Source organism: Mus pahari, chromosome 7 (assembly GCF_900095145.1).
Source record: "Mus pahari chromosome 7, PAHARI_EIJ_v1.1, whole genome shotgun sequence".
In the NCBI taxonomy this organism is placed as follows: Eukaryota; Metazoa; Chordata; class Mammalia; order Rodentia; family Muridae; genus Mus; species Mus pahari.
In genome coordinates this window covers 2,566,260-2,580,602 of record NC_034596.1, presented here as the reverse complement: position 1 = coordinate 2,580,602, position 14,343 = coordinate 2,566,260, and the positions used below count along the sequence as shown (strand labels likewise).

The 14,343-nt window shown below is 42.7% G+C and overlaps 1 protein-coding gene across 1 annotated transcript in view; it reads left to right on the top strand.

Annotated features, from left to right (window-relative positions):
* The first annotated feature begins 1,948 nt into the window (after positions 1 to 1,948).
* Rab10 (RAB10, member RAS oncogene family) overlaps positions 1,949 to 14,343 on the top strand; it is a 61,827-nt gene continuing 49,432 nt past the window's right edge. The window contains exon 1 of the mRNA XM_021201657.2: positions 1,949 to 2,617. Within this exon, the coding sequence (XP_021057316.1) occupies positions 2,491 to 2,617 (127 nt within the window). The 5' untranslated portion in view covers positions 1,949 to 2,490. The remainder of the gene's footprint in view (positions 2,618 to 14,343) is intronic.

The following is a 14,343-nucleotide window of genomic DNA, read 5'->3' as shown; positions in this document are numbered from 1 at the left end:
AAAACAATTGTTAGTAAATATGACCAAATAATTTGCAAAATTTCAGAATACAGATTTTGGAAACAACCGGGATATAGAATGAATTAAAAAATAGTAATTATTTCTAGCAGTCCATTACTCCCCAAATTTGTGTGATAGTATTGTTTCCCAAATTCAGCTTTCTACTTTAGAAACTAATAAATCCAACAACATTCAAGGAGGTGTGGTAGCATACAACTGCAAACTTGGGAGGGCGAATCGGGAGAAGGTTGAGGCTTGCCTGGGTAATTTACAGCCTAGGACGTTCAGAATGCTTTACAATATTGGAATTAAAATCAATTGAGCTTTTTGAGAAAGAATAATCCCAACCCACCACCACATTCTGACAAGGTGTCACATATGCCAGGCCGACATCCGATTCTCTTTTGTAATCAAAGATAACTCTACACTTCTGATTCTCTGGTCCCCACCTTGCAGGAATTGAACCCAGGGCTTCATTTATGCTAGACAGGCACTGTACAAGTGCGTTACATCCCCAGCTCCTTGAAGATCTTTCCTGGGGTGCTCAAGATTATGACTGAACTAAGACAAAGCTGAAAAGCTAGTGTTTACCAGCAATTTTTAGTAGAATTGTTGACTCACGATACAGCAAGACATTCCCAGCTGGAGGAAGAATGATTTGGAGGATACAGTTTAATGAGAAAACTAAAACCAATCGGAGAATCAACTGGGAGAAGATGGTTTAGAGAACACAAATACCTTCAAAGCCCTATGGGTGTTTAGAAGGAGGACAAGTCTTTGAAGAATATGATCACAACTGAGATAGTCAGAAAAGAACATGATCAAAGGCTTTACTTACACATTTCAGAATTTTATATATAAAATTTATATATAAATTTTATATATAAAATTTACCTAAATAAAAATCTTATTGGTGAATCAGCTCACCAAGTTCAACCATTCTACCATCACATTCTGCAGGTTCTGGAGCATACTGAGAAAGGTAAGTTAGAAACTTGCTTATTTCGACTATAGAAAGGAAGAAAAGTAAATAAACCTGATAGGGAGAGAGGGAAGAGGGACAAAACTAGAGAAAAGACATGGCACAGGTGTGGTGGAGTAACCCCACCAGAGCGGCCCTCAGGAGGCTGAGACTGGAGAATCATGAATTGGAGGTCAGTACTGGAGTACAGAGCCAGACTTTGCAACAAAACAACCAACCTACAAACAAGTGAAGGGCAAGGAAGAGATCAGTTGGGATGGGACAGGCTTTCAGATTTTCGATTTGGTGGTACAACTTTGGCTACAGTGACCGCCCGCCTTTTCTGAATAGAGCGCTTCAGCTCCCGGCATTCCAAGGGCTGCTTAGGCCCGAAGCAGCGAAGAAGCTTCCATTCGCAGGGAGGTTCTCCCCGCACCCGGGGTTCCTCAGGCCGATGACATCATTCCGATCCCAGGAGCGCTGCGCCTTTTTCAATTTGGAATCCCGGCTCTCTAGCTCTAGCTGCTTAAGACCAGGTTGTCAGCACCAGCCCACAAGCGGGATCTCTCCTGGAGACGTCCGGGTTTAGTAAGGAGGTTCCTGAGTGGCCCAGAGCACTTCTTTCTCTCGCATCTCTATGAACTATATACACACACAGGGACGTCGCTGGGCTAACATCCTCAGCTCCTCAACAGGAGACTGAGAGGGAGTAGAGGATCTCAGCAGTCAACCGGGCGCCCCGGAAAAGGCAAGGGAAGGGAGGGCAGGGGCTACACGGACGTAGTGCGCCTGCGCAGTTCCCGGGCCTTCCCTCCCCCGCGGGGCGTGTTCGTCAAGCCGCTCACCCAATCAGGAGGCCGTAGGGAGCGCGCCCGCGGCCTCGCCCCCTCTGGTCCCGCCTCCGCGTGCCCTACTTGCCCGCCCGCGCGCGTGCGCAGAGGCGGGCCGCAGGGGCGAGGGCGCGAGAGAAGGGCGGGTGTACGTCCTTGCGTGCGTCTTAGGCAGCGCGCACGCCGGCGTGAGAGGGCACGGGGAAAAAGGTGGCTCCGGCCGGGGCGGCTGTTTCCTGGGGTTATGTAGCAGGGCTCATCGGCTCGCGAGACCTCCCGCTGCCCTCGCCCGCGTCCTAGCGCAGTTTGTGCTCCGGGCGGAGGCCGTGTTCAAGCCCGCCGCGCTCCCTCGACGTAGAGCTCGCTCGCTCGCCCGTGGGAGCGTCCCGGCCGAGCTGCGCTGAGGGGGGAGGGGAGGCCATTTTGTCCCGACCGACTCCCCGGAACCGGGCGGAGCGGCTGGGAGAGGCTGCGGAGCCGCGGGCGCCGCCCCTCGGAGGCACGGGCGCCGCCACCGTCGGGGCTTCCTCGACGAGGCCGTTCGGAAGGTCTCCTGCTCCGTCTCGAGAGCTGCTTTCTCCTTCCGCACACGCTACCCGGCTGCTGCGGCCCCAGAACGCCCGGGTGAGGAGTTGGTCGTAGTGAGCAGCACCGATCCCTTGGGGCTACCGGCGGCGAGCGCCCGAGCCGCTCCTCCCAATGGCGAAGAAGACGTACGACCTGCTTTTCAAGCTGCTCCTGATCGGGGACTCGGGAGTGGGCAAGACCTGCGTCCTTTTTCGTTTTTCGGACGATGCCTTCAATACCACCTTTATTTCCACCATAGGTAAGACCTGTGGGAGGATGGTGTGGGGGCTCTGTAGCCGCGAGCCGTTTTCTTTTCTTCCAGACATCTTGCTTCCCGGAATTTACGCCTTTGTTCCAGTGATTCCGATTCCAGACGACAGACCTAAGTTACTGTTGGAATCGGAATAGCGCTTACTGGGGCGGGGTCTTCCCATGCTTAACCATCCGGTCGTTTGCTTTCAAGTCTCCTTCTCTGTTCGGTGCCTTCTGGCACAAAATATGCAGCATTTACCAGCGTTCCAGAATCCTGTTTCTTTAAGTAACTTGACTGGCCTTACCATAATAGCGTGAAGTTACTTGATGTGCTATTTGTAATAGACGTATATTAGTGGTTGGGATTGAAGCAATACTGGCTATGTGGCAAAGGCCCGAAATGGGGGTCAAAGAGAAAATATTCTATCTGGCTGTAACTTGGAGTAAACTTGAGAGTTGCAGAATCATTAAGGAAAATGAGAGGGGCGGGGGAAAGTGAGTTGGCTGTCTTGACTGAACCATTGATGTGTCAAACAATCGGAGGCCCTTCGTGCTTGGGGTGGGAATCTGGCATGGTTGGCTCACAGTGCTTTTTCAAGACCTCAGCGAAGCAGTAGTCTGAGGGAGATGGACGGTTTCTGTCTTCAACCCGATGGAATCAAGTCAAGTTCTCATGTTTTACTTAATGTTAGAATTTACAGGAAAATGTCATGGCTCTAAGGACTTCTAATGTACTTTCACCACTATTTCGGAATTACTTGGTATGGAAATAAAAGCTGAGGGGGTTGACCTTTTAAATGGGTTTCCTGTTTCGGAAATGAAAAGGGAAGGTTCCAAGAAAGTCGTTTTAACGCTGGCACCAACATCAATTTTATCAAAGTAACTGTACATGAGCCCCCCAACCCCATCCCCAGTTTTTTAAAGTATCCGGTGTCTTTCATTTTTGAACCTCAGTTCTGGCATTAGAGCAGTGCAGGAAAACTTGTGATAAATGTAACTAGCTTCACGCTGAGGTTGTATAGAGAAGCGACTCTACTGGTTTCCCTTAAGAATTGTGAAAATCTTTTTTTTTTTTTTTTTAACCAATTTATAGTATAGGATTTCCTTAAGACATATTTGTAAGCAGCTTAAACATATTTTTATAAAATTAAATTAAAATGAGCAAATTTTTCTTTAAAATAGGTTGTTTTACCTTACTGGTGGGCAGGATTGTCAAAATACCATGAAGCTTGAACTTGTCCTCTGCTTAGTGGATTAGCACTTACAGCACAAAGTTTGCTTTGAAGTGTAGTTGGGTGAGTCAGGTGGCTAGATCAGCAAATATTTATTGAGCATCAAATTCTAGGCACTGTTAAAAACGTTGGGAATAAGTGGTCGATACAATAGACCCCTGAGCATTCTGATAAAGACAGTGACAACTGTGTGCAAAGCACTGGAGTGAGGAGAGGGAGGAAGGGGACTAGTCTGAATTATGGGGAATCTGCTTTGCATGGACTGACAGTTTAAAATGAAGTCTGATAGACAAGTATGAATTGGATGGGGGGGAGGGTAGCCTTTTTGAGAGAGAATTTAGTGTGCGATCTTTTTTTTTTTTTTTTTTTTAACCAGCCCTTGAGAAGGGTAGGTGAAAGTAGGAGGTAAAGTCTCATGGTGAAGAAAGCTATTCAGCTCCCCAGCTGCCTGGCCCCAGGCCCTGGGCATTGACTAACCTCATGTGTGCTAGGCAAGCTGCTGAGCTACACTTCCAGTCCTGATTCTAGCCATAGTCTTCATTGTCCTTTGACTTAGGGAGATGGGTTGTTTCCCATGCAGCCTGCTGTTTTGAATTCCTGGCTCCACAGGTTACTAAACTGCAGCTTTGGCTATAATGTCTTATTCGACAGCGCAAATGCGGTGTATGGTGCTCCCGAGGATTAATATAGGAGCAAATATGGTGCCAGGTTGTTTGTAGGAACACAGTGCTGGTGTCTGACAGAATAAGTTGCTTTATGGATTGAATATGTCTTGTGTGTAATGGCTGCTTGATTATCTGTTGGTACTCTGCTAAACAATAACCTCTGACATTACACATTTTGACATAAGAACATTTGATGTTTTGACACAAGATTTGAATAAAAAGCTAAGAAAATGAACAAAATTCTGACAATTCTTGGTCCAACTCATACTTGACTCTTTGTAGATTTTGAATTCTGCTATCTTTGTAAACTTTGGTAGTCACAAAGGAAAAAATTAATATCTTTCAACTTGTTAAAGATGCACATATGCCGCCAATTTTAAGCAGATCTTTTACATTGTTTCCATCTAGTGTCGGAGCTGTATGGACAGACAGCCTTTCTCAATTTATATTAGGCATATTTCTGTTCTGTTGCTAATGTGACTAGTTACTACCATATATTGACAGTATATTTCTAAACAACAGAAAAGTAGCCAATTGATACATGTCTAACTAAAGATACTTGGAATGTTTATCACTTTAGGACATGTAAAATACAAAATATTTTCAGTGGACCAGAGTCCTGTCTCCCCTTTCAGGTGTGCATTCTACCACTGAGATATACACCTGGCATCAAAACCCGCACTGGTGAAGCAGTATTCACTTCACAAGGGTTTCAAAGGACTGGGCTGCAAGGATTCCAGGCTGGCTGGGTTTTGCTTCTTACTGGATAGCTCTGGAGGAAGGCTTTTTAGATTTATGGTTCTTACAGTGCTCACCAGGACTACTACTGTTTTTCTGTATACCTTCAATTCTGACATATCCATATTAGATATCATGTAAGTTTTTGTGATCCCATCTATTGAATACTGTTGCAAAAATAAATTACTGGTATGTTTCACATTTAACCAACGCCAAAGTGAATCTAAAGTCACAGCTGGCGGTGGTTAATGCTTCTCATTCCAAAACTTGAGTGGCTGAGGCAGGAGGATCACAGGGTCAAATAGCAAGACCGCTAACAACATCAAAAAATTGAGTCTAAGATCATTTGGATAATATTTAATATGTATATATAATGTAATATATATAATATATAATAATACAGAGGCAGGAGTCTATGCCTCCCCCCCCCCCGTACTTGCTAAGTCCTAAAAGAGGTGGGTGATGAATAATGAACACAGGTAGGAGGAGAGATAGGATATAGTACAGTGATACCCTCTTCATACAGAACATACTGGACCAGGGCTAACTTATTTTAATACTTTACTTTTAATTTTCTTTGAGTATTGTGAAGTAAATTGCGATCAGATTTTACTTAATAGTAAGTATTAGCTGTTTGATAATTGAGTAATTTGTGGGGTGTGTTTGTGTTGTATGTGGAGGCCAGAGGATGAGGTCAGGTGTGGGCCTCAGTTCTCTCCATTGTACTTTTTTTTGTTTGTTTGTTTTTTTGAGACAAGGTTTCTCTGTGTAGCCTTGGCTGTCCTGGAACTCACTCTGTAGACCAGGCTGTCCTCAAACTCAGAAATCCCCCTGCCTTTGCCTCCCGAGTGCTGGGATTAAAGGCATGCACCACCAGTTCCATTGTATTTTTTGAGATAGGGTCTCTCATTGAACCCTGAGCTTGCTGATCAATTGCTGGCAAGCAAGCCCCCAAGATCCTCCTGTCTCAATTTTCCCAGTGCTGGGATTCCCTGTGCTGTGCCTGGCTTTTTACTTGGTTGTTGGAAATCTGCACTCAGGTCCTATGGTTTTACATCAGACACTCTGGGACAAAACTGGTCTTAGAAATTTAATGATTGTTTGGAAAGTAATTAAGAAAGTTACTGGTTCTGGATATACACACATTTCAGTGGTTGATTTGACCGTAATTTTCTTGGTAGTGTGCACTCTGGAAAGTATTACCGATGATAGTATAATTACAAGAATTTGTTCTTTTTTTTTTTTTTAACTATTTTGGAGACAGGCTCTGTTAAGATTTATTTATTTATTTTATGTATATGATTATACCATAGCTGTCTTCAGACACACCAGAAGAGGGCATCATATTTCTTTATAGATAATTGTGAACTACCATGTGTTTGCTGGGAATTGAACTCAGGACCTCTGGAAGAGCAGTAAAAGCTCTTAACGGCTGAGCCATCTCACCAGCCCAAGAACTTGTTCTTTTTTTTTTTTTTTTTTTTTTTTTTTTTTTTTTTTTTTTTTTTTTTTTTTAAGATGTATTTATTTATTATATTTACATATAAGTACACTGTAGTTGTCTTCAGACACTCCAGAAGAGGGCATCAGATCTTGTTATGGATGGTTGTGAGCCACCATGTGGTTGCTGGGATTTGAACTCCGGACCTTCGGAAGAGCAGTCGGGTGCTCTTACCCACTGAGCCATCTCACCAGCCCCCAAGAACTTGTTCTTAAAGTACATTCCCCCCCCCACTCCATTTTTGTTTTTTTTTGAGACAAGGTTTCTCTGTGTAGCCTTAGCTGTCCTGGAACTTGCTCTGTAGACCAGGTTGGTTTCAAACTCAGGAATCCACCTGCCTCTGCCTCCCAAGTGCTGGGATTAAATGTATAAGCCATCACCACTTGGCAAAGCACACGAATCCATGTGTGTGTGTGTGTGTGTGTGTGTGTGTTAGTTAGCTTAATACTATTTATTTTATGTGTTTGAGTGTTTTTTCTGCACATTTGTATGTAGACTTTGTGCTTAGTGTCCTTTGAAGCCAGAGGTGATTTAACTAGATATTTTGGCACATGCCTGTAATCCCAGTACTCAGAAGGCAGAGGATGTAAATCTAAGGCTATTTGTTCTACAAGGAAGATTCCAGGCTGGCCAGGGATAAGCTGGACATGGTGGCACAACCTTGTAATGCCATCACTCAGGACAAAGACAAGAGAATCATTGCAAATTGAAGTCAGCCTAGTTTATGTATCATGTTCTAGGCCAGTTACAAAGTAAGATCCCATCTTCACAAACAAAAAGAAAACAACAAAAGAGTTGATGAAATCCAACTGACCCCATTTTATATAGTGTCTGCTTTTCAGAAAAATGAGCCAAACCTTTGTCATAAAGCACATGAGAGAGAGCTGTACTCAGGTGCGTGCTGCAGGAATGCTAAAATGCCTAAGGAATTTTTATCATTGAAGCATGTGCTTTTAGGATAGATTAAAACTAAATAAACGTGACTCCAAAAACATATGTACAAATGGCTCATAAGCACATGAAGATATTCAGCCTCATTAATAATTAATAATAATTAAAATCAATAATAATAACTAAAGAAACACAGGTCAAGTAGACAGTGAGATGTTTAGTATGCCTGTTCTCTATTAGACCATGGTGGCACAGGCCTTTAATCCCAGCTACATGGGAGGCTGAGGCAGAAGGATTTTAGGTTCAAGGCCTGTCTAGTCTACAGAGCAAGAACATCCTGGGCAGGTTAGTGAGAACAAGGAGGGCTGGGGATGTAGGGTGCTCAGCATGTGTGAGATTCTAGTTCCATCCTCAGTAATATAATATACAGGGGATGTATGAGAGAATAAACGGCTATTCTCCCAGTATCCCACAGAAACAAGACAGAAACAAAGGCAAGTGTTGATGATATCTGGAGGATTTGGAGCTCTGACATGTTGCTGGGACTTGAGCTAGTGCTGGAAACAGCATAGGTGACCCTGGTGTTACAGCTTATGACCCAGCATTCATGAGACTGCAGCAGGAGGATTGCTGTGTCTACAAGGTTCATTGGCTACATAGTGAGTTCTGTACTAACCTGGCTACGGTCATACTCTGTTTAACAAAATTCAGGGAAAAAAAAAAAAAAAAAAAGGCTGGGGGACATGGCTCAGTTAGTAGAGAGCCCGGGTTTAATTCTCTAGAACTTAATAAACTGAGTGTGGTGGTGCACACCTGTAATCTGTAGTGCTCAAAAGGAAGAGGGAAGATGATCAGAAGTTCTAGGTCCTCCTTGACTATATAGGGAGTTTGAGACTAATCTGTGCTACAAACCCTGTTTGTTTGTTTGTTTGTTTTAAAATAAACAAACAAACAAGGCAACAAGAAGAATATGGCCCAGTAAATCTCTTTCTAAGTTATACCGAAGACAGTTAAAAGCAGTTAAAAAAAAAATTGTGGTAGAGCTCTGACTCCCAAGGCCTTGTGCATGCTAGGCTAGACCTATTCAGAATTTGAAGTAGGGACTCATATATGCTTGTATGCCAGTAAATAATTCAAGGTCCATTGATGGATGAATGATTAATAAATATGTAGTCATGCTACGGATTATCCATCCTTGAAAAGTAAAGTTTTGCTAAGCACTATAACATAGATGAACCTCAAAACTATAAAAAGAGCCAGTATGGTTGTTCATACCTGTAATCTCAGCATTCCAGATGGGGACAGGTGGGACTCAGCATAAGGCCAGCCTGGCCTACAGAGTGAACTCCAAGACAGCCAGGGCTGTGTAGAGAGACCCTGCCTCAAAAAACAAAATAGAACAACGTAAAGCAAGTCCGATGGAAGAAAACATATTTATGTGAGGTACCTAGAGCAGGCACATTGATAGAGAAAATGGAATCATGATAATCAGGATGTTAATGGCAAGGGTGTGCAGAGATAATGATTTAAAGGACATAGGATTTTCATTTGAGATGTTGAAAACGTTTTGGAGGTGTTGGGAGGCTGTTGATCCTTCTGTCTCTGCCTCCCGTTCTGCTGAAATTAGAGTATTATAACACAAAGCTCAGCTTAAGTTCATTTTTTTTTTTTTTCTTTTTTTGAGACAGGGTTTCTCTGTATAGCCCTGGCTGTCCTGGAACTCACTCTGTAGACCAGGCTGGCCTCGAACTCAGAAAACCGCCTGCCTCGGCCTCCCAAGTGCTGGGATTAAAGGCGTGTGCCACCATTGCCCAGCTTTTAAGTTCAATTTTTAAAAGTTTCTATAAAATGGTAAATTTTCTGACATGTAGCACTTACTACCAAACAAAACCTACAAGACTGTTGAAAATTTTGACCATGCTGTCTAAAAAGCATTTGATCATATAAAGCCCCTTCTGTTCCACATGACAGCTAATGCTAACAGTGGCTGGTGAGGAAAGAGGAACCTTCAGGTTTCATTTAGAATCCAGCATGATTCTTTTAGGGCTCCAATCATGATTATGTGTGTCATTCTGAGAATTTCATTGCCATGTTGCACCCCACCCCCAAACTTGGTAGGTTAGGACAGATCTACTCATTAATTTCAATTTGAAGAGTCGAGTTACCTGGGAGGGGCAATGCTTCAACTTAGGTTATTTGTCCTCTGCATGATAGAGTTCAGAGTATATTAGAGCAGAGGGGACAATGCCTGAGAGAACTGTCTTCTTTAAGGGTTGTGGGATATAATGCTGTGTCAAGTACTGGAACAAAACTACTGATACTTCTGACTTGGAGGAGGGGAAGAATGGGAGCAGTAACCCTGGAGATCTCTTTCAATTTGAAACAGTACAAGATTGCCCAGGTGGTACTGTGGTAGCAGCTGCGACGGGCAGGAAAGTGGAGGCTGCTAAGTCTTGGTTTATAAGTGAGACTGTTTATTGAGCACAAAATACAAACTTTGTGATTAGCCATAGATGTACATGACGAAACTACTTATGAAGATGGTTAAGTTAAATAAGAGTTTAAAAGAGCAAGAAAGGACATTGAGGTTACGGCAGAGTGTTTGAACCTAAACAGATGGTAAGAACAGGTCTTGTAAATATGGAGTGAATTCTTTAAATACACTTATACTGAGGATGTAATCTGTACACCTGTAACCCCAGTACCAGGGAGGCAGAGGCAGGAGAGCTGCTGGAAGTTTGAGGTCAGCCTGATATTTGTACAGCAAGTTTGAGGTCCCCCAGGACTACAGGGTAAGCATGACCTGTCTCAAAAAACAAAGCAAGTAACACAATGTGAAGTTTCTTAAGTTGGGCTTGGTGAAGAAAGGAATTTGCAAGGAGAATAAAGGTGGGGAAAAAAAGTGGAGCTGGAAATGGCTGTGCTCTGTTGGTAGGTAGAACATTCGGGAAACCATGGATTTGACCCTTAGTGCATCATAAAGCATAAGGGTACAGCAGTGCATGTGTGTCCCAGCACGTGGGATTGGAAGCAGGAGGGTCCACATGAGATCTGTCAAATCAAAAATAAAAATAAAACCTGGGGCTGGTGGCCCAGTGCTTCAGAGAGCACTGGCTGTTCTTCCAAGGGACCCAAGTTCAAGTCCCAGCGCACACATGGCAGCTCACAACTGATTGTAATTCCAGATCCAGGAGATATGGCAGACTTACATACAGAACACCAGTATAAATAAATTTTTTTAAAAAATTGTTTATTTAAAAAAAAGAAAAAATCTAAAGGGAAATTAAGAATAAGAAAATTTTTCTTTGAAAACATTGCCATGTATTATGGGTTGCAAGCATCTGTAACTGGTGTTTATCCTTTCTAGTGATAAAAAGTGTTTTAATGAAAAGGACAATTGGTGGTGGAGTGTTGTGTTTCAACCTCTGTGCACCCAGAGGTTACAAAACATTAGAAATTAGGAAAGGTATTCTTGGAACAGAGGGTACTGTTGATTTGTTGCTTCTGCATCAGTAGAAATGCTTATGCACATTTTAACTGAAGATCTTATTAAGATATAGTTTCACATACAGATTTTATTTTATTTTTTATTTTAATTAATTAATTAATTTATTATTTTTGTTGTTGTTGTTGTTGTTTATTCGAGACAGGGTTTCTCTGTATAGCTCTGGCTGTCCTGGAACTCACTCTGTAGACCAGGCTGGCTTCGAACTCAGAAATCCGCCTGCCTCTGCCTCCCAAGTGCTGGGATTAAAGGCGTGCACCACCACGCCCAGCTCATATACAGTTTTAAAAGATGATACAGACAGCTCTCTCATACACTTTGTCCAGTGTCTCCCAACAGTAACATTTTTGGGAAATCATATAACCTCGAATCCAGGACACTGACATCTAATGCAGTGTGTCTTTTGTTTGTTTGTTTGTTTTTAAAGATAGGGTTTCCGTGTACCCCAGATCTTCAGACTCCCTAAGTAGCATAGGATGATCTTGAACTTCTTCTAATCTGCTTCCCATCTCTTGAATGCTGACATTACAGATGAGTATGCAGTTTATGTGACACCAAGGTCATATAAACCCAGGGCTTCATGCTTGCTCGGCAACCTAGTGATCTCTCCTTAGAGCCCACCCCATTTACGTGGGTAACAAGTGTGATCTCCTTTAGTTGTGTTTGTCTTTATTTGTGTGCTGTATTAGTCAGCTGTGTCACTGTGACAGACTCCCCAAGATGGCCAGCCTGTGTGTAACGGGAAAGGCTGGTTTTGGTTCAAGGTCTCAGAGATGTCACCCTGTGATTGGACTTAACTGATGAACAATCAAAATACCAACTTCACTTTTAAATTAATTTTTTTTTTTTTTTTTTTTTTTTTAAGACAGGGTTTCTCTGTGTAGCCCTGGCTGTTCTGGAACTCACTTTGTAGACCAGGCTGGCCTCGAACTNACTTTGTAGACCAGGCTGGCCTCGAACTCAGAAATCCACCTGCCTCTGCCTCCCAAGTGCTGGGATTAAAGACATGAGCCACCACCGCCTGGCTAAATTAATTTTTTAACTTAATTTTTGCTTTGTTTTTATTTTTATTTATTTATTTATTTATTTTGAGACAAGGTCTCATGTAGCTGTGGCTGTTCTGGAACCCGCTGTGTTGACTTTCAGAGATCTGCCTGCTACTTGAGTGCTAGACTTAAAGGGGTCATCTACCACATCCAGCTTAATTTTAATTAGAAAAGTTATTTATTTCATGTGTATGTGTGAGTACCTGTATGTATGGATACCACATGTGTGCCTGGTGCCTGCATAAACCAGAGGAGGTGTCAGATTCCTCAGAACTGAAGTTACAGGTGGTTGTGATTCACCATGTGGGTGCTGGGAACTGAACCTGGTTTCTCTTCAAGGGCAACAAGTGCTCTTACCTCGGAGCTATCTTTCTGGCTTCTTTAATTGTAAGTTCTGTTCTTTTAAGATGTCTAATACTCATATATGCATATACTGTGTTTGAGTCCGATCCATTCCTGCACTTTTCTCATGCCAGATCCTCCCTATTTTCCTTCTAACTTTTCCTTCTCAGCTTGATGTGCTCTCTTTTTTGTTTTTTATTTTTAAAGATTTATTTATTTATTATATGTAAGTACACTGTAGTTGTCTTTAGACACTCCAGAAGAGGGTGTCAGATCTTGTTACGGATGGTTGTGAGCCGCCATGTGGTTGCTGGGATTTGAACTCCAGACATTCGGAAGAACAGTCGGGTGCTCTTACTCACTGAGCCATCTCACCAGCCCGATGTGCTCTCTTTTAATTCTGCTGAGTTCACATTTCATGCTCTCTGTGTGTGCATAGGTGTAGGCTCATCTACTAGAGCATCCCTGAAGAAACTGAGTCTTTTCCCCCAGCAGGCATCACCTGCCAGTAGCTCCTCAGTGCCCACCTTCTCCCTCATCCTCCATGCTGGGATTTTTATCTGGCTTGAGTTTGTACCAGTTTTCAGTTTTGTACGTATAGTTTAAGAATGTGTGCAGTTTTACTGTCATGTCATCATGTCCAGCAGATACTATTTCTGTACAGAAATGAACTCCCTCTAGTTTTTAAAATCTTTACATCCTTTTCTTAATTTTCTCTCAGAAATTTTTTGTTTACTATTTTGAGCATGTATGGGCGTGTGTGTGTGTGTGTGTGTGTGTGTGTGTGTGTGTTATGGCATGCTTATGGAGGTCAGAGGACAACTTCGTGAAGCCAGTTTTCTGCTTTGACTTAGGTGGGTTCCAGGAATTGAATTTAGGTTGTCAGGCTTGCCTAGCAGGCATGTTTACCCACTGAACCATCTTCCCCTCTTTCTCTTCTGAGTTAAAAAAATTTATTCGATTAATTTCCTTTTATCTGTTTCTAGGTTTCATATATCCTCAGTAACCTCTCAATGAGTCTCTTTACAGTGAAGCCATCATCAGAGAGAGAATCTTTTGGTTTCTGATGATTCCTGACTATCTATAGTCTACACCTTTTCTCCTCCCATCTTCTGTAACAGGGTCATAGCTATCACCTTGGAAATTCCCTAGGTCTCCTGTGTGTGACGTTCTTGTCTTTATTGAACATTCTACCTTGAAGCCTACCATCCTCTAGTAGCTTCTTGAAGCTAGGCAGCATATAAAGGGAAGTTTCTGTTTTCTTTTTAAACAGCTCATGTTTGACAGTTCTTTTTTAAAGTGGTATTGGGGATCAATATAGGGCCTGTACCTGCTGCACAAGGGCTCTGCATTGAGGCCTGCCTCTGGTTCCATGGACGTGCTTTTATTCTTCCCTTAATGTACTTGAGTGTTTGATGGGAGTCTAGGGTCAAAATTGGTTTTCATTTTTTTTCTAGCTTTGGATGGTGCTTTGGTTTTGGCACTGTTCTGATTCCTTCTTGTTAGTGGTGGAGTTTGTTTTTAAAAGTCTTAGGAATTAAAAATCAAAATTTCAAGATCCTCGTTAGAAGTTTCAGTTCTTGCTTGGTGGGCACTATTTCTTTTAAAATCTATCGCTCTGCCTACATGGGTCTTTTCAGGGTCTTCACTGGATATCTTGTTGGATTTTTTTTCTGCCCTTTATTTTCTGTTGCTTTTTAACTGGATATTGGACTCTGTTCTTCTGCCTGGAAAATTTCTTCAACCATTTTTTTTTTTTGGGGGGGGGGGGTTTCGAGACAGGGTTTCTCTGTATAGCTCTGGCTGTCCTGGA